Genomic DNA, 15651 nt, shown 5'->3' on the forward strand with positions numbered 1-15651 from the left:
ATTCATTTGTTGATTCTTGTATGCACCTTGACTAGGGACTGAAGCCACAACCTTGGCATATTGGGACAACACTCTAACCAACTGAGCTACCCAGCAGGGTTAACCACCTATTCTAAGTATGTTCAAAGAATCTAAGGAAAGCAATGTCTAAAGAATGAAAGGAAAATATGACAATAATGTCTAATTAAATGGAGAATACCAATAAAAAGATAAAATCATTTAAAAAAAAAAAAGCACCAAAGAGAAATCCCAGAGTTGAAAAGTATAACTAAAATGAAAAATTCATTAGAGGAGTTCAACAACAGATTTAAACAGGCAGGAGAAAAAAATCAGTGAGCTTAAAGTTACATTAATTGACATTATTGAATCTGAAGAACAGTAAGAAAAAAGAATGAAGACAAATGAATAGAGCCTCAGAGATCTGTGGGATATAACATCAAGGGAATCAATACACTAGTATACATGATGGGAGCTCTAGAAGGAAAGAAGAGAGAGAAAGGGAAGAAAGAATATTTGAAGAAATATGGCTGCACACTTGCCAAATTTAATGAAAAACATTAGTTGACACATCTAAGAAGCTCAATGAGCTCCAAATAGAATAAACTCAAAGATTTCCACACCAAACACAGTCAAACTTAAAAACAAACAAACAAAAAAACACACAACAGCCTTGAATGCAACTAGAGAGAAGTGACTCGTCATATGTAAAGGATACTCAGTAAGATTACAGCCCATTTCTCATGAGCAGCCATTGAGGCCAGAGGCAGAGGGGTAACATTCAAAATGCTGAAAGGAAAAGTCTGCTAAAGAGAAAAATGATTGCCAAGTTAACTATAAATGCCTGGGATAAATGGTAAAGATCAAAATGTATTCTGCATTTAGATTTCTTCCTAAGAATTCACTTTAAAGAAAATGGAACCGGAAATTGTTAATGACATATTATGGGGTCTGTTTTTCTTCTTTAATCCAAAGGTAACTAGTTTAAAGAGCATAGGATTTATAGCCAGAAGGTCTGCCACTAAACTAAATGTTTAATCTTGTGTAGTCTTGAACATACTACCTAACTTCTCTAAACCACAGTTCTCTAACTTCTCTATCTGTAAAATGGGAAGCATTTTTTCCTCACTATGACAATGTATAAGAAAAATCTTTGTAAATTGTAAGTGGCTATTGACAAGGTTGTTTCATCTACCAAGGCTGCCATCAGTATTATTATTACTGCGACTACCAAAAACACAGGTGGTGGTGGAAAAACAGCTGCTCTTCCCCAGCTGTAATCACCTGTTGACTTGGAAATGTGGTGGGAGAGTGACAAAGATGGTACCCTCTGCTGTAACCAGGCTTTAGTGACTTAGTCCTGAAGGAAACTCCAGCTTCCATTACTGGCCAACCCTACATAGTCAGTTACCTCTATTTTGTCATAATAGAAAGGAAAGGACAGTTGAGGCAGACTGATAGAACACATCGCTTACTAGATCTCTTGTTATTGTGCACATAAATACAGGGAAGACACTTCTGTATCCTTTGCCTAGTTTGCTTAGTGGGACCCAGTGGGCAAAGAGCTAATGCCCAGCTTCAGCAGCCCCTGCACAAAGAAATCAGAGCTTTTATCTGAGGACTCATGGGCAGTTGCAACCCTGCTAATAGTCTTGGCAGTACTATTAAGTAATAAAAACAAATTAAGTGCCAAAATATTCTTTGTACCAAAAATATTTTTAAATCACCAACACACATGCAAATCTTCCCAAATTAGCCATCAAATGGAAACAAATTGTGGAATAACATTTTAAATGCAAAAATACACGTGCTCTTACCAACTGGCAGATATACAACCTAAAATATATTCATATGCAGAGACCACATATGCTTAGAGTACAGTTTATTATGTATGGCTGGCTAATTTTTTAGGTCCTGTCAAATAATGCATAGGAAAACAAAATGTAATAAAAATATATATAATCTTGACAGTCATTTGAAATGTACCATGTGTTACATGTGGAATGTTTTCCAGGGAAGCCAATTTACTTCTTCCCACTTCTCATGACTCAGTACTAGATATTCAGGCTTTCTAAACTATTTTTTTGGCAACCAGACTTTCTTGGAATAGTCGTCTTTCCTTCAAGTTATTCCGTGCCAGCATTAATAATAAATCCTCAGCTATAGATATGTAACGAAAGATCATTCACATCATCTCCTTCAAACCTAAAAGCACATAATAAAGTTATTTTAAATAGATCACACTAAATTGAGCCCAGAATTATTTCTTGAGAATAATTAATTGCTACCACATGAAGCACAATATGACCACACTAGATTTTTAGTTTAATTATGTTACTACTAACCTAGAGATTAGCTGGGAAATGTCAGCTTCTCACTGGGAAAGGGAGATTTGTGAGCTAATGGAAAGTTTGTTAAAAAGTGGGTGTGATTACAAAATAATTTGAAGGGAGTGGAGTGTTCAGTATATAAAACAAAACCTTTTCAAAAGAAGCTAAAATTGTTACCTTTACAACCCCTATCTGCATTGATTAATTTAAGAACCATTAAGCATATACCATGAATCAGACTCTGTACTCTGAGTTTTTTGGAGAAATACCTGGAGTTCTTTAAGAATAGTTCTCAGAGAACATGGAATGCAAGCCAGGCTTCCGGAAGGAGCAGTAGGCTACTTTTAGAATCACAGCATTGCTCCTACCCCTCCTAAATCGGAACTCAGTTCCTAGTCACCAAACGATAAGACTGATCCTCTCTTGTCTAGATACTGATTCGTATCCTCCTGTCCTCTTACCAACCTCCTTCCTCTTCCACCTCCCCAACTCTTCCACTGAGCCCTCTGAACACCTGCTCTGATTAGTGAACTTACCTACTAGTAAACCTCAACCTCTTCTTCAAGCATTTCCCTACTCCTTTAGCTTAAAGGAAGTCTTGCTGTCCCCTGGGGCTCTCTGCACCATTATGACCCTCTGAGGTGGAGGCTGTTGATTCTCTGGGATCCCATGGTCAGGAGATGAGATGTTCTCCTTGCTCACCAATGCCACTTGCCTTTATTCTTCTACCTTCCTGGAAAGTTCTTCTACTTCTTCTAGACTCACTGCACCTAATTATGTCATCCTCACCCCTTGTGTTGCACCTCCTAACTTTTTTATCATTTTCCTTCTCAGAAGTCTTGGCCCCAGGGCTTCCAGCCTGTTTCTCCACTACCATCAGCATCCAGGCCAATGACCCAGCCAAAGGCCAGCTTGATCTCATCCTAGTGCTTTTCTCCTCCACTCCATCTAACTACCCTCTCCCACACACAGCCCTGGACCTTGACATCATCCAAAAGTCCTCTGCCTCCTGAATCATCCATTCCAGCATTCTAATCTCCCTCGCAGTCTCTCAGTCTCTCCATCCTGCTTACTTAACAAGCCCTACTGCAGTCATCTAGTAAACTGTATATAAACCTATAGTTCTCTGACTTCTGCCTATTCCTCATCTTATTCTGTCTTCACAGCCCCTTTAACTAGTTTATGTTCTTAATTCATCATTTAAAGCACCCTCTTGCAAATAAATACCTTAAACTTTGCTGCTGTCTGTCCTTCCATTTCCTGCAAAAGGTAAAGGCTGGAAGACCCTATAACTGTGTCACACAGGTAACTCCCTCCCACTCTCTGAACAACCAACTCCGTACTCAGGATTTCCACTTGGATCGCTCATTGGGGCCTCCAATCCAGTTTGTCTAAAAATGAACTCACGATCTCCGCTCCTCTACACAAGACAAGTGATTCCTACCTCTCCCTAAATGGCATCGGTATCCACACAGTGGTTTGAGCCAAACACCTGGGAATCATTCTTGACACCTCCCTCTTCTCTCATATAATCAGTCACCAAATTTTTATGTCCCAGGAATCTCCCACATACCACTCCACTACCACCAGCCATATGCTAAGCTGCTACGTTTCTAGCTTGGACCTTTTTAATCCTAACAGTAATCCCTACACAGTATCCAAAGGCTTTAAAAACATAAATTTGACTGCATTAACTTCTTTGCTTCAAACCCTTCTAAGATAACCCTTTGATTTTATTAAGATAAGGCCCAAAATCCTCAATGTGGCCTAAAAATAATATGGTTTTTTATTTGCTGCATTTCGCAGATGAGGCTCAGAGTCATTAAATAAGTTGCTCAAGGTCTTAGAACAGTGATTCAAGTGGCAGGGCCAGGGTTTCATGCAAACAAGATTTTTTATTTTTTTTTTTGACGAGGGGGGTTGAGGAATGTGGGTGACACCTTTATTGCTTTGGGGGTGGGGAGATGCTCAGGAGCTCTCGGTGGGGTGGATCCGCAACAAGATTTTTTTATGATGGAAAAATAGGCAAATACATTATATCCATAAGATTTATAAATTTACTAGAGGCCCAGTGCATGAATTCATGCACAGGTGGGGTCCAGCAGGCCTGCCCTGATCAGGCCAGGCGGCCATGGGGAGGGGCCGTGGGCGGTTGGCTGACCGGCCCTGCCCCCTGGTTGAACTCCTGGTCGAGGGGACAATCTGCATATTAGCCTTTTATTATATAGGATGGCTCAATATATATTTAAATGGACAGCTGACTACAGTTCCCTTTAAAATACTAATTATATTCAGTGTTACTATCTTTTCTTTTGAAGTTTTGAAGATAAATATATTCTTATAACGGGAAAAGAGTTAATATGTGACTTTTGCAAATGTACTTACAGGCATACAATTTAAATTTTTTTCAACAGACGTTTCATTGGGAGCAAATTTATTAATAACCCTTTATTAACCAAGGAAAATGGGGTGTATAAAGGAAAACCCTGACAAACACATAGCTGGCATATTTGGGGATGTATTTCTTTAGTAGTTTTGTATTGTTTCTTGAATTTTCAGAGTAGCCTGGAATGTTCCAATTGAAGTATGTAACCACAGAGCCAGCCTCACACATAGTTGCGAACTAAATAAAGTTTTTTTATTTGGTTTACTTCCAAGTTTCTCTTTTTTATTTATCTCAGTTCCTCTCCTCTAAGCCCACGTTGGTGCAGTCCACTGTAATTGCCATGAAACTGCCAATGGCTGCCCACAATAGCTCCCAGCCTGGATTCCCTTAAGTGTGGACCCATTCCAACCCACGCCTTGTACATCAGAACTTACAAGGGCTTTTTCCTTAAGGCCCCACTCTGCTTCCCAATGTGACAGCTAATTCTCATAAGCTATTATTTATTAATTTTAATGGAAAACGTCTGGAGACAATACCAGAAACAAAAGTATTTTTTCACCCTTTTCTGTGTAACCTCTCTACCACAATGATGATTTTGAACTTTACATTCTATTATTTGTATTTTAAAATAGGCGTATTAAATATGCTTTTCCTAAACTCATTTGTCCTCTTCCATTGAAACTTTTATATTCTTATACATATGTCTTACACCACGTCCCACATCTTACCTCCTTTGGTTGTGAGTGTCCTAAGCCAGAGGGCTGACTCACTGGCAGTCCAGAGAGGAATTAAGCAATAAGATATTCCATTATCTCTCAAGTCCTAGCCAACATGAAGGGACACGTGGTAATAGGTGTGCAGCAGAAAACTGTTGAACTATGATTATAATATTTCTGAACACCCGGGTTCAGGGTTTACTATTTTCTTCCAAATCCAACCCATTGTAAGGAAACCTAACAACCAGTACTCGTAATTACCACTGCCTAATCTGATCATAGCACCCATGCTTCAAACGTGTTCTTTGAGCATGAGAAGGATAAGTAATTCATAACTAACATTTCTTAAACTTTTAGGATGTGCTACTAAATGAGATGCTTTGTCTCATTTAATCTTCATAATAGTTCATGACAGTAGCTCTGTTATTTTCCCCTTTTTAGAGGTATAGGAACTAATGTTAAAAATTAACCTGCCCAAGAATGCATAGCTAATGGAACTAGGATTTGAATCTCATTAGGTCTGACTCCAATGTTCATACTTTAATCTTCTATACTTCTTTGTGGTGACATTTTAATATGTCAGAGATGGGCCAAATCACCCAGTATGTGATTTGCTCATTCATTCATTCATGAATTATTTATTTATTCATTCAACAACTTTTTTTGAACATTCACTGCATTCACTTTTCCAGGTGCTGTGAAAATCCATAGCTTAGCCAAATAGAAATCATTCCCTCAAGGAATGTGTCTATCAGGGACGATGTTAGATATAGAAATAACTGTAACATGAGGTATACAGTAATAAGAGCTAGGAAGCAGATCCCATTTTTAAAAAACCATTGGAGTTCAGAAAAATAAAAAGAGGTGAAAACACTAAAAGAAGGTGGTATTTCATTTGAACCTTGATACATGGGAAGGATTTAAATGTGAGACAACAAGAAACTAGAGAGTGTAGGGTATTTCAGGCTGAGAGAGGATATAGGAACAAAGACCCAGAGGGGAAAGTTAGGAAAAGGGTGTCATGGAAAGCAAGAAAAGAATTTCAAGAAATGGTAGCTGGAAGTAGAATGCTCTGGATGTGTTACTTATCACAGACCAGAACATACGCCTGTTTCATCATAGTTAGCCTCTGATGCATACATTCTCCTTCCTCCCGTCGGGCACCTCTTCACACATGAATGCTCAAGTTCCTTTAAAGAGAAGAAACTTCCTTATAGGTGGAGGTAACATGTATCCCCTTTAAAGGATTAAGAATCACTATTAAGGAAAGAAAGGTTAAGGAGAAATCTGTTCTTTCAGGAAGCGTTTATTAAGATCCTATTAGTCCCCAGAACTGTTAGATGCTAAGAGCATTTTTAAAAATAATGTGCCACTTTTGCCTTAAGGGTATCAGAGTCCACTAAAGTAGACAAGCATGTAAATCAGGAATTTCAAAGAGTAATGAATTCTGTGGTTGAGGAGTGTATTAGCTATAGAAGTCGTATAGAGAAGCAGTGATCAGTTCTGAGGACAGTAACTAGGGAGTAAATACTTCCAAGAGAGAAGACACATCTGAGCCCAGGCCTTTTTGTGTTTTTTGTTTGTTTGTTTGTTTGTTTGTTTGTTTGTTTGTTTTTAAGACAAATGGGATCCACGTGTTCTATTTAAAACTTATTTTTTTAATGTAATAATATATCTTGGATGTCTTTTTTGTTAGTATATATAGATATTCTTTATATATATATATATATATAGATATTCTTGATTCACTTTAGTGGATGTAATCCATTGATTAAATACATGTTATATGTAGAGTAACTTCAAGATGATATATACTTAATAGATGTACATGTTATATTTAATCCTCTATTTATGGATATTTGAGTTGTTTCCAATACTTCCTAATACACACAGTACTGTTCAATACAACACACACGCAAACACGCACACTTGCATTGGAATCTGTGAAACAAATTCTTAGATGTATATTTCCAAGTATTTAATAGATATTGCCAAATTACTTCCAAAAATATTGTTTAGAAATACTTTTTATTAAAAAACTTTAATGTTGACATTATTGCAGGTGTCTCTCTTTTTCCCCCCTTTACCCATCTCCACCCTCCCCCGCCCCCCGCCCCCCGCCCCCATTGGCCTTCTTTGCTCTCACCTCTACAGAAATGGGAACTGTCAATCTTTCAAAACTGCCAAATTAATGAATAAAAATATTACATTATTGCTTTATTTTGAACTTCTTAAGTATTAGTGAAGTTGAGTATCTTTTCATGTGTTAGGCTGGTTATATTTTTGGTAAACTAATTGCTGTCAGTGTCTGCGATTTTACCTGTGCAAGCTATAAATTTGCCTGTCAGTGGTTCATGGATGCTGGGTCAGAAACAAAGAACATTATTGCTCACAAGCAGCAGGAGCAGCATGTTTGCATTGGTTTCTCTGCCACCAAGTCCAAAGAGGGCAAAAGCAGAAGGGCACCCAGGGGTGTTATGCATGGATCCATACGTGACTCAGCTGAGGAGCAAGGAGCTTGTCACCCACCTCTTCCAGAGCACATCTGCTCTTGGTCCTAGAGAGAGACTACCTCATCCCTCCAGGTTGCTCTCTGCAAACACAGCCTGCGAAATGGTCTCAGTTAACAGTTTTCAGGGCCCTGCATCCTTTGTATAATTGGTAAGAATATGCAGAGATGTTTAAGTCCCATGGCTAAGTGCCTCTTCCAACAACTGCCATTGTTATTTTTCTGTGTGCTCACTTATCATCTTACTGATTTATAAGAGCTATCTGCTATTACAACAATTATTCCTAGGTCTGTCATTGACTATACTTCTACTTTGTGTTTTTAATTTTATTTTATTGAATGTGGGGTTTTTACAACCGTGAGTTCCAAGCCATGCATGGAAAAAGGATGCCCTATTATGATAAAAATACCAACTGATTTTTTTAATTTTAACCTTTCAGTTTTTAGCCTTTAACGTTTTGATCCTTTTGAAATTTACTTTAATGCAGGAAGGATGTAGGGACCCACTTTGGTTTTACCAAATGGTTAGCCAGTTCTTGCAACCTCTTTCCCCTACTTGTTTGAGATGACATCTTTATTATGTACTAAAATGTATTGGTGCTTCCATCTTATACTATTTTTATTCTATTCCTTTAATCTACTTGGATGTTACTACTCCAATGTTATCTTTTAATCACTCTCGCTTTATAATGCACTTAACACCTGACAGAATTTGTTCCCCATTGTTTCTCTTCCACCTAAAAACTTCCTTGGCTCTTTTCACATTGGTTTCTTTTTTGCATCCAAACTGTTTTATTGGGATGATCCCCACTCAGCTTGATTCGGGTGCTGTTAGTGCTGCTTCCTTCTGGAGGAGCACCCTCTGCAAGCCTCGCTTTTCCTCCTGTCAGCTGACAGGACGTGGAGCAGCCCACACGCAGAATCACCGTCTGTGCAGGGCCGGACGGTGGTGATGTTATAGCATCCTGGGCCTTCCACGTCCAGGAAGAAGGACCTGGGGCTCTGCACCTGGCGCTTCTCGCTTTCCTCTCCTCCTCCTCTGGAGAGGGCTGGAGGAGGTCCTTGGCGAGAGGCATGTTGTCTTGGGGAGGGCATCACCGCCGGAAAAGCTCACGTATTCTTGAATGGGTCTTTTAAAATAAAATAGGCAAACAACACGAATATAAGTATTCATTATAAAGAAATTATGAACTACTTAACCCTTTTGAAAAGTCTTATTAATGCTGTAACTTCTTTGAAGGTTTAATTTGCACTTTAACAAATACAGCAGCATAGTTCCTATTTGCACCCTCTGAAACCTTTTTTATTTTCATATAGATTCCTTGCAGTTTGGAATACTGGGATGAACTCCAGAAGGTTTTTGTTGCATTTCGAGAATTTAGTCTGTCTGAAAGCAAAGTTTGTGAACTGCAGTTGCCAGATGTCAACCTTGTGAATGACCAGAAGAAACTGGTGTCCTCGGATCTTTGGAGAATTGTCTTGAACAGCAGTCAGAACGGAGCTGATGACCAAAGGTAACTCAGTGGAAATGAATAGAGGCATTCTGCTGGGAGGCCATCGTTGTCATCTTACCTGGTGACCCCTCACTTAGCTCTGTCTCAGCGGCTAGCAGCTGTGTCTGCCTCAACTGCCGAGGAACCAGGAAGCAGAGAGAGCTGGTGTTTCAGATCTCTCTGTGCTAAAACTCCCCTTTTGCTCATACTAAGCCTTGACTCAGAATCTCTTCCTTAAATATAAAAAGTGCAAAAAACAAACTACCAAAGTAATCCAGTCATCCTGAACCAAAAATTATGGAAAAAGAGCCATATATACCTCACAATTTGTATAATGATAACCTTAGGAAATTGGAGGGTGAGGGGAATGGATAAATATATTGAATTGTTTCCTTCTAAAAAGATAACTCTTGGAAGTAGTTCCTTCTTAGGTGGTTTTTAGAATAACTTTAAAAGACAAACCTCCAGACATTAGAAAAACTTGGCTAACCAAAATAATATACCCAAAGGATTTCTAATAGCCAAACTTTTATTCAGCTCTAGATTCGGTTTGGTCATATCAATCTCTAGAGCTATAGAGGTATTCTGACCCATGTCCCCAGAGCTTCCTGTCCCACACCTCCCACGGGATACCTGGTTACTGGCAAAAAGGGCCCGGATTGTCCCCATTTCCAGTGTTTGCCACTAACTGAAAGTAGAGAAAAGGTAGCCTCAGCATTTTCTCTTCATGCGCCCATAAGAGGAGTAACGCATCACACGGAGTGGAGCGTTCCTTTGCCCACGTGATGTTGTGCGGACGGTGGCCTGTGACCCCCTCCTGCTGCCCATTGTTTCCCGTGTCCTGCCTTCCACTTCTCCTGATGGAAGAATCTTACTCCTTTCATATAATCTCTCCTTCCCCCCCCCAACAGCATCTGACACTGACAGAAAAGGAATCCACCATTCAAACACCCTGAAAATCAACTGCTTTCTCTGTTACCTTTATTTTTGCCCATTATTGTATGCCTTTACAAGCTCATAATGATAGTACACCATTTGATATCTGATTTTTACTTTATATTTTATAGAGTTTGAATGCTTTCTCTCTTTTTTATTAATAACAATGTATGTTCATTGAAGAACATTTGGAAAGTATGAAACTATTCCATGCATAATTATATCTCAGTGAAATCACCTGTTAACATTTTAGTCTGTTGCCTCCCAGTCTTGTTAATTGATGACTTTGTATGCTTAATAATAATATGTTTCATACTTTATATATTCTACTTCTAGGTCATTTGGGCTCTTCAAAAATAATTACCTTTCTCATAGGGTACCCAGTAATATACGATTAGTGAAAATGTATCAGAGGAGGGGGGGTCTTGATTTTACCTATATGTAATGCAGCAATGAAAAGAACACCCATCCTGTGAGAATTAGCAGATGGATGGAAAGATTGCCTAATATAAGTATAGGTTACCTAGTTAGAAATGAGGAAACCTCAGAAAATAGAACTATGCGTAATAAAATTTACTGTCAGGTTAGAAATCATTTCTTGATTCTAATTATGAAAGAGTGCATTTTCATTATTGAAAAAAGCATTTTAGACAAGGTTAATTCCTCTGAATCTGAAACATCCATAAAAATTACTTTTGTGGTAAGCTTAGCACTACAGAAATGTGGAACCTTTGGGGATTGGAAATTTATGCAGACAATCAAATTCAGGCAATTTTTCACCAAGCTCCTGACACTTGTAAGCACAGATCTTTTGCCCTCACCTGGGATTTTTCAACTTACCTAATATTTCACAATTGATCTTGCTTTAAATTGTTTGAGATTAACTATTTTTCAGGTAGAAACTGATATTAATGAAATTTAAATTTTCAAACTTGGTTTAAAAGCCCACATAATAAAACACTAAGACATTTTTCAGAATGGACAATAAATTCACCCGATTTCTAGAAAGAAAACATCGGTGCTTTGATGAATGTCAACATTTGATTATGAAAGAAACTGCTACAGTTAGCTCCAGTATATTCTGTCACTAGAAATCTAGATCTGGACAAAAACTTGACACTTTTATAATAAGAGATGGTCTTATAAGTAATATTTTCTTTGATTTGAGAAGGATATTCATCAGACTGTACATTACTGAAAAAAAAGTGTTTGTAAAAAATAACTCCCATGTCCATAGTTATCATAAGGTTGCACTAGAGTAGGCAGCTCATGGGACAGCGTCACTGTACCTATGCAGTAGAAGCGCTGCTTAGTAGAGGTTTTCACATTAGAGGCCTGGCTCCAAGGCCTGACTCTCTTCCCAGCTAGCTCTTTGGCCTTGAGAACCTGATTTCTAAGCTGAGGCCTCAAGGAATGAATAGGAGCTAACTAGTCCCAAGAGGAGCTAGTCTTCAGCAAAGAACTGGAGACAAAAGATTCACTCTCTTATACCTGGTCTGTTTACCCCATGCAGCCGTATGATCTTTAATTCAATCACTGTATATGCAATAATTACATTCCACTATTTTAACTAATGGTTTGCTTGATCATATGAAAATGAATGATGAGTAATGATTATGGTGGGGGTATTTTTTAAGTTAGCATTTAAAGTAGAGTTAACGTCAAGCTTAGGTTCCACAATAGTCTTTGCCTTGAAGAGACTTCTCTTTGCTTGTGCACTGGACTGGAAGCAAGAGACCTTTAAGCCCCGATCAGATATCCATTTCAGCCATTTGTTTTTAATTTTGTTATCTATGTGTTTGCCCACACCCATTGCTGAAGCCTAAATAAACCCCCTCTATCAGTTAGAACCCAACAAAAAACAGAAGGCACACTCTGACTAGGTGATTGAGGAGAGTTTAATGAAAAGACTATTTACAAAGGTCCACGTGGGTAGGTTTAAGGCAGTGGTCGGCAAATCGCGGCTCGCGGGCCACATGCGGCTCTTTGGCCCCTTGAGTGTTCTAACGCCACTTCTTCAAAATAGACTCGTCCAGGCCGAAAACCGACTTCTGTGCATGGGCCACGAAGTTTCAATCGCACTGTACGTGTGCGCCCACACGTGGTATTTTGTGGAAGAGCCACACTCAAGGCGGTTTGCCGACCACTGGTTTAAGGGATGGAGCTGGGAACCCTGGGGAACCATCCACTCTTAGGCCTACAGGATCCAGGTGACGGAGCATTATTACCAAAACTAACTCCGAGCAGGTGTGGTGAGTAAGAGGGGCACAGCAATGTATAGAGATATTGCCAAGAAGGAGTCAGGGGAATACGACCCTCACCTTCCTCTCCTGGGGCACTTCCCACTGGCCCAATCAAAGGACAAAGCAGCTTGTTTTTGTTTTAATATATTTTTGTTGATTTCAGAGAGGAAGGGAGAGGGAGAAAGAGATAGAAACATCAATGATGAGAGAGAATCACTGATCAGCTGCCTCCTACAGTTCCCTAACTGGGGATCGAGCCCGAAACCCAGGCATGTGCCCTGACCGGGAATCTAACCATGACCTCCTGGTTTATAGGTCAACCCTCAGCCACTGAGCTACATCAGCCGGGCAAAGCATCTTGTTAATATAGTCCAGGGGCAAAGAAAAGGATGGGGAAGAGGAGAAAATGGATCTAGTGGGCAAACAGAACACAGGCAGCAAGCACACACTCTATTTGGAATTTACAGCTTCTTACCCAGTGACTCGTCCCAGGAGGGAAACAAGGGAATGGAGTGGTACCCACTCTCAGGCTTTGAGCCTCCCTGGCAGGTTCCCTGGGTTTGGTATTAATGAGGTGTCTTCTGATGGACCAGAACAACCTCCAACTTTGTTTCCCCTCTATCCTCACCTACTTGGCTAACTCCCAGAGCATGTGATAAGCGAAGTCACACAAATTCCAGGCATTTGGGGAGCACAGGAATACCCATGCAGACCTGATGTATGTCCAGCCATGGTTTACAGGTTCTGTGATCATGCTAAATTCTGATCACCTGTGCCCCAGCTACGGTCATTTGTTGTCCTTCTTGCATGGTCATTTTCCCACAAGGACTTGTTATCCCCACCCCCAAAGTGCTGGTTCGTAGAAGAAGACATTCTGGAAAGACAAATGGCTTAAGGTGTGTGGCTTTTTCTTCAGCAATGAAAAGTGAAACTCTGGTGAGTTTTTTGGAGCACTTTCATCTTTGAATGTGCCCCCCAAAACCATTTTCTTCAGTCCCTACAGAGCCCATGGAGGGAGTCACTGTCAGCTCGTAGTTGGTAATCCCGAGACAGCGGCCCGCAGCTTTGTAGTGAGGGGTCGGTGCTCTTCCCTTCCTAACGCCCTGATCCGTGCCTAATAGGCGGGAGGAAGCAGAGAGAGCACGTCGTGATGGGCAAGTCCCTACGTTGTTTCTTTTCTCTCCACGGGTTGAACCTTCTCCTACCAGAAGGTGACCAGGGCCTCCAGATATAGGTCCCCTTCCTGGGGCTCCCAGGATTTGCACTCTCAGATGAACCTAAATTCCTTGGGTACCATTTTTAAAAACCTTTTGTCTTTCATAAACGATTCAGACATAAATCTTGAATTTGTCACCTATGTTTCTAGTCATCCCGTGACATAATCCAGGATTTATCCAGAAAATTCCTTCCTAGGGCTAAATTTATCGTTGCCTTTTCTCCCTTGGGTAGAAGGAATGCTTGCATTTTGCCCAAGTGTCTTTTTGAAGCCGTTTTCCATTTCCTTTTAGTCGGGGATTGAATTCTGTGTAACAACCCCTCCAGGGAGTTGGCCTTTTGCGAGGGAGTCCTTCTCCCCATACACATTCCCCAAGGTTCCCCGTGCTCCTCAGGTCGCACCCTAAGTTCTGGGCTGATGTTGCCAACGCAGTCTCTGTGGCCTGGTGCTTATTCTCTGAACCCCGGGCGATCTCTCTGCCTGTCTCTATCTCCATCTCTCTGCCATCTCTGTATAGAGCAGTCCTTTCCCTGAGGGCCCCTCTAAGCCTGTTTGAAAGCCACAGGTTGCAGCCCATTAGTGGGTGATGAAATCAATTGCAGTTGGAATTTTTTTTAATAAAAGAATCAGTGTAAAAAGGACAAATGTTATATAACTACACTTATATGAGATACCAAGAATAGTCAATTTTATAGACAAAATAGGATAGTGGTTGCCAAGGAATGAGGGAGAGGGGATGGAGAATTATTGTTTAATGGGTATAGAGTTTCATTTTGGGAATTCTGGAGATGGATGGTGGTGACAGTTGCACAACAGTGTGAATGTACTTAATGCCACAGAGCTGTACAGTTTTAAATGGCTAAAATAGTCATTTTATGTTATGTATATTTTACCACAATTTTTAAAATATCAGTGTCATATTTTCAGTAAACCTCCTACCCCCTCCTTCGTTTTAATGTGTACCAGGCTACAATAAAAGCGTATTTCTTATTTTGAGTTAGAGTTGAAACATTTTTAAAATGACAGCGCTCTCCCAGCCTGGGCAGAGCAGTGTCTGAGAGGCGGTGTGTGAGAGGCAGTGTGTGAGAGGCAGTGTGTGAGAGGCAGTGTGTGAGAGGCAGTGTCAGAGAGGCAGTGTCAGAGAGGCAGTGTCAGGCAGTGTGTGAGAGGCAGTGTGTGAGAGGCAGTGTGTGAGAGGCGGTGTCAGAGAGGCAGTGTGTGAGAGGCAGTGTGTGAGAGGCAGTGTCAGAGAGGCAGTGTGTGAGAGGCAGTGTGTGAGAGGCAGTGTCAGAGAGGCAGTGTGTGAGAGGCAGTGTGTGAGAGGCAGTGTGTGAGAGGCAGTGTGTGAGAGGCAGTGTGTGAGAGGCAGTGTCAGAGAGGCAGTGTCAGAGAGGCAGTGTCAGAGAGGCAGTGTGTGAGAGGCAGTGTGTGAGAGGCAGTGTGTGAGAGGCGGTGTCAGAGAGGCAGTGTGTGAGAGGCAGTGTGTGAGAGGCAGTGTCAGAGAGGCAGTGTGTGAGAGGCAGTGTGTGAGAGGCAGTGTCAGAGAGGCAGTGTGTGAGAGGCAGTGTGTGAGAGGCAGTGTCTGAGAGGCAGTGTGTGAGAGGCAGTGTCAGAGAGGCAGTGTCAGAGAGGCAGTGTGTGAGAGGCAGTGTCAGAGAGGCAGTGTCTGAGAGGCAGTGTGTGAGAGGCAGTGTGTCAGAGGCAGTGTCAGAGAGGCAGTGTGTGAGAGGCAGTGTCTGAGAGGCAGTGTGTGAGAGGCGGTGTCAGAGAGGCAGTGTGTGAGAGGCGGTGTGTGAGAGGCAGTGTCAGAGAGGCAGTGTGTGAG

At 40.8% G+C, this 15651-nt stretch overlaps 1 protein-coding gene across 6 annotated transcripts in view; it reads left to right on the forward strand.

The window, feature by feature from the left end:
* The window catches only part of VPS13B (vacuolar protein sorting 13 homolog B), a 604787-nt gene that overhangs the window by 496175 nt on the left and 92961 nt on the right, over positions 1-15651 (forward strand). For all 6 annotated transcript variants that reach the window (XM_079796380.1, XM_079796377.1, XM_079796379.1 and 3 more), the window contains one exon: positions 9256-9452. In XM_079796380.1, coding sequence (XP_079652506.1) covers positions 9256-9452 — 197 coding nt within the window. The remainder of the gene's footprint in view (positions 1-9255; positions 9453-15651) is intronic.

The sequence above is a fragment of the Cnephaeus nilssonii genome (assembly GCF_951640355.1).
Source record: "Cnephaeus nilssonii genome assembly, chromosome: 18".
Classification (NCBI taxonomy): Eukaryota; Metazoa; Chordata; class Mammalia; order Chiroptera; family Vespertilionidae; genus Cnephaeus; species Cnephaeus nilssonii.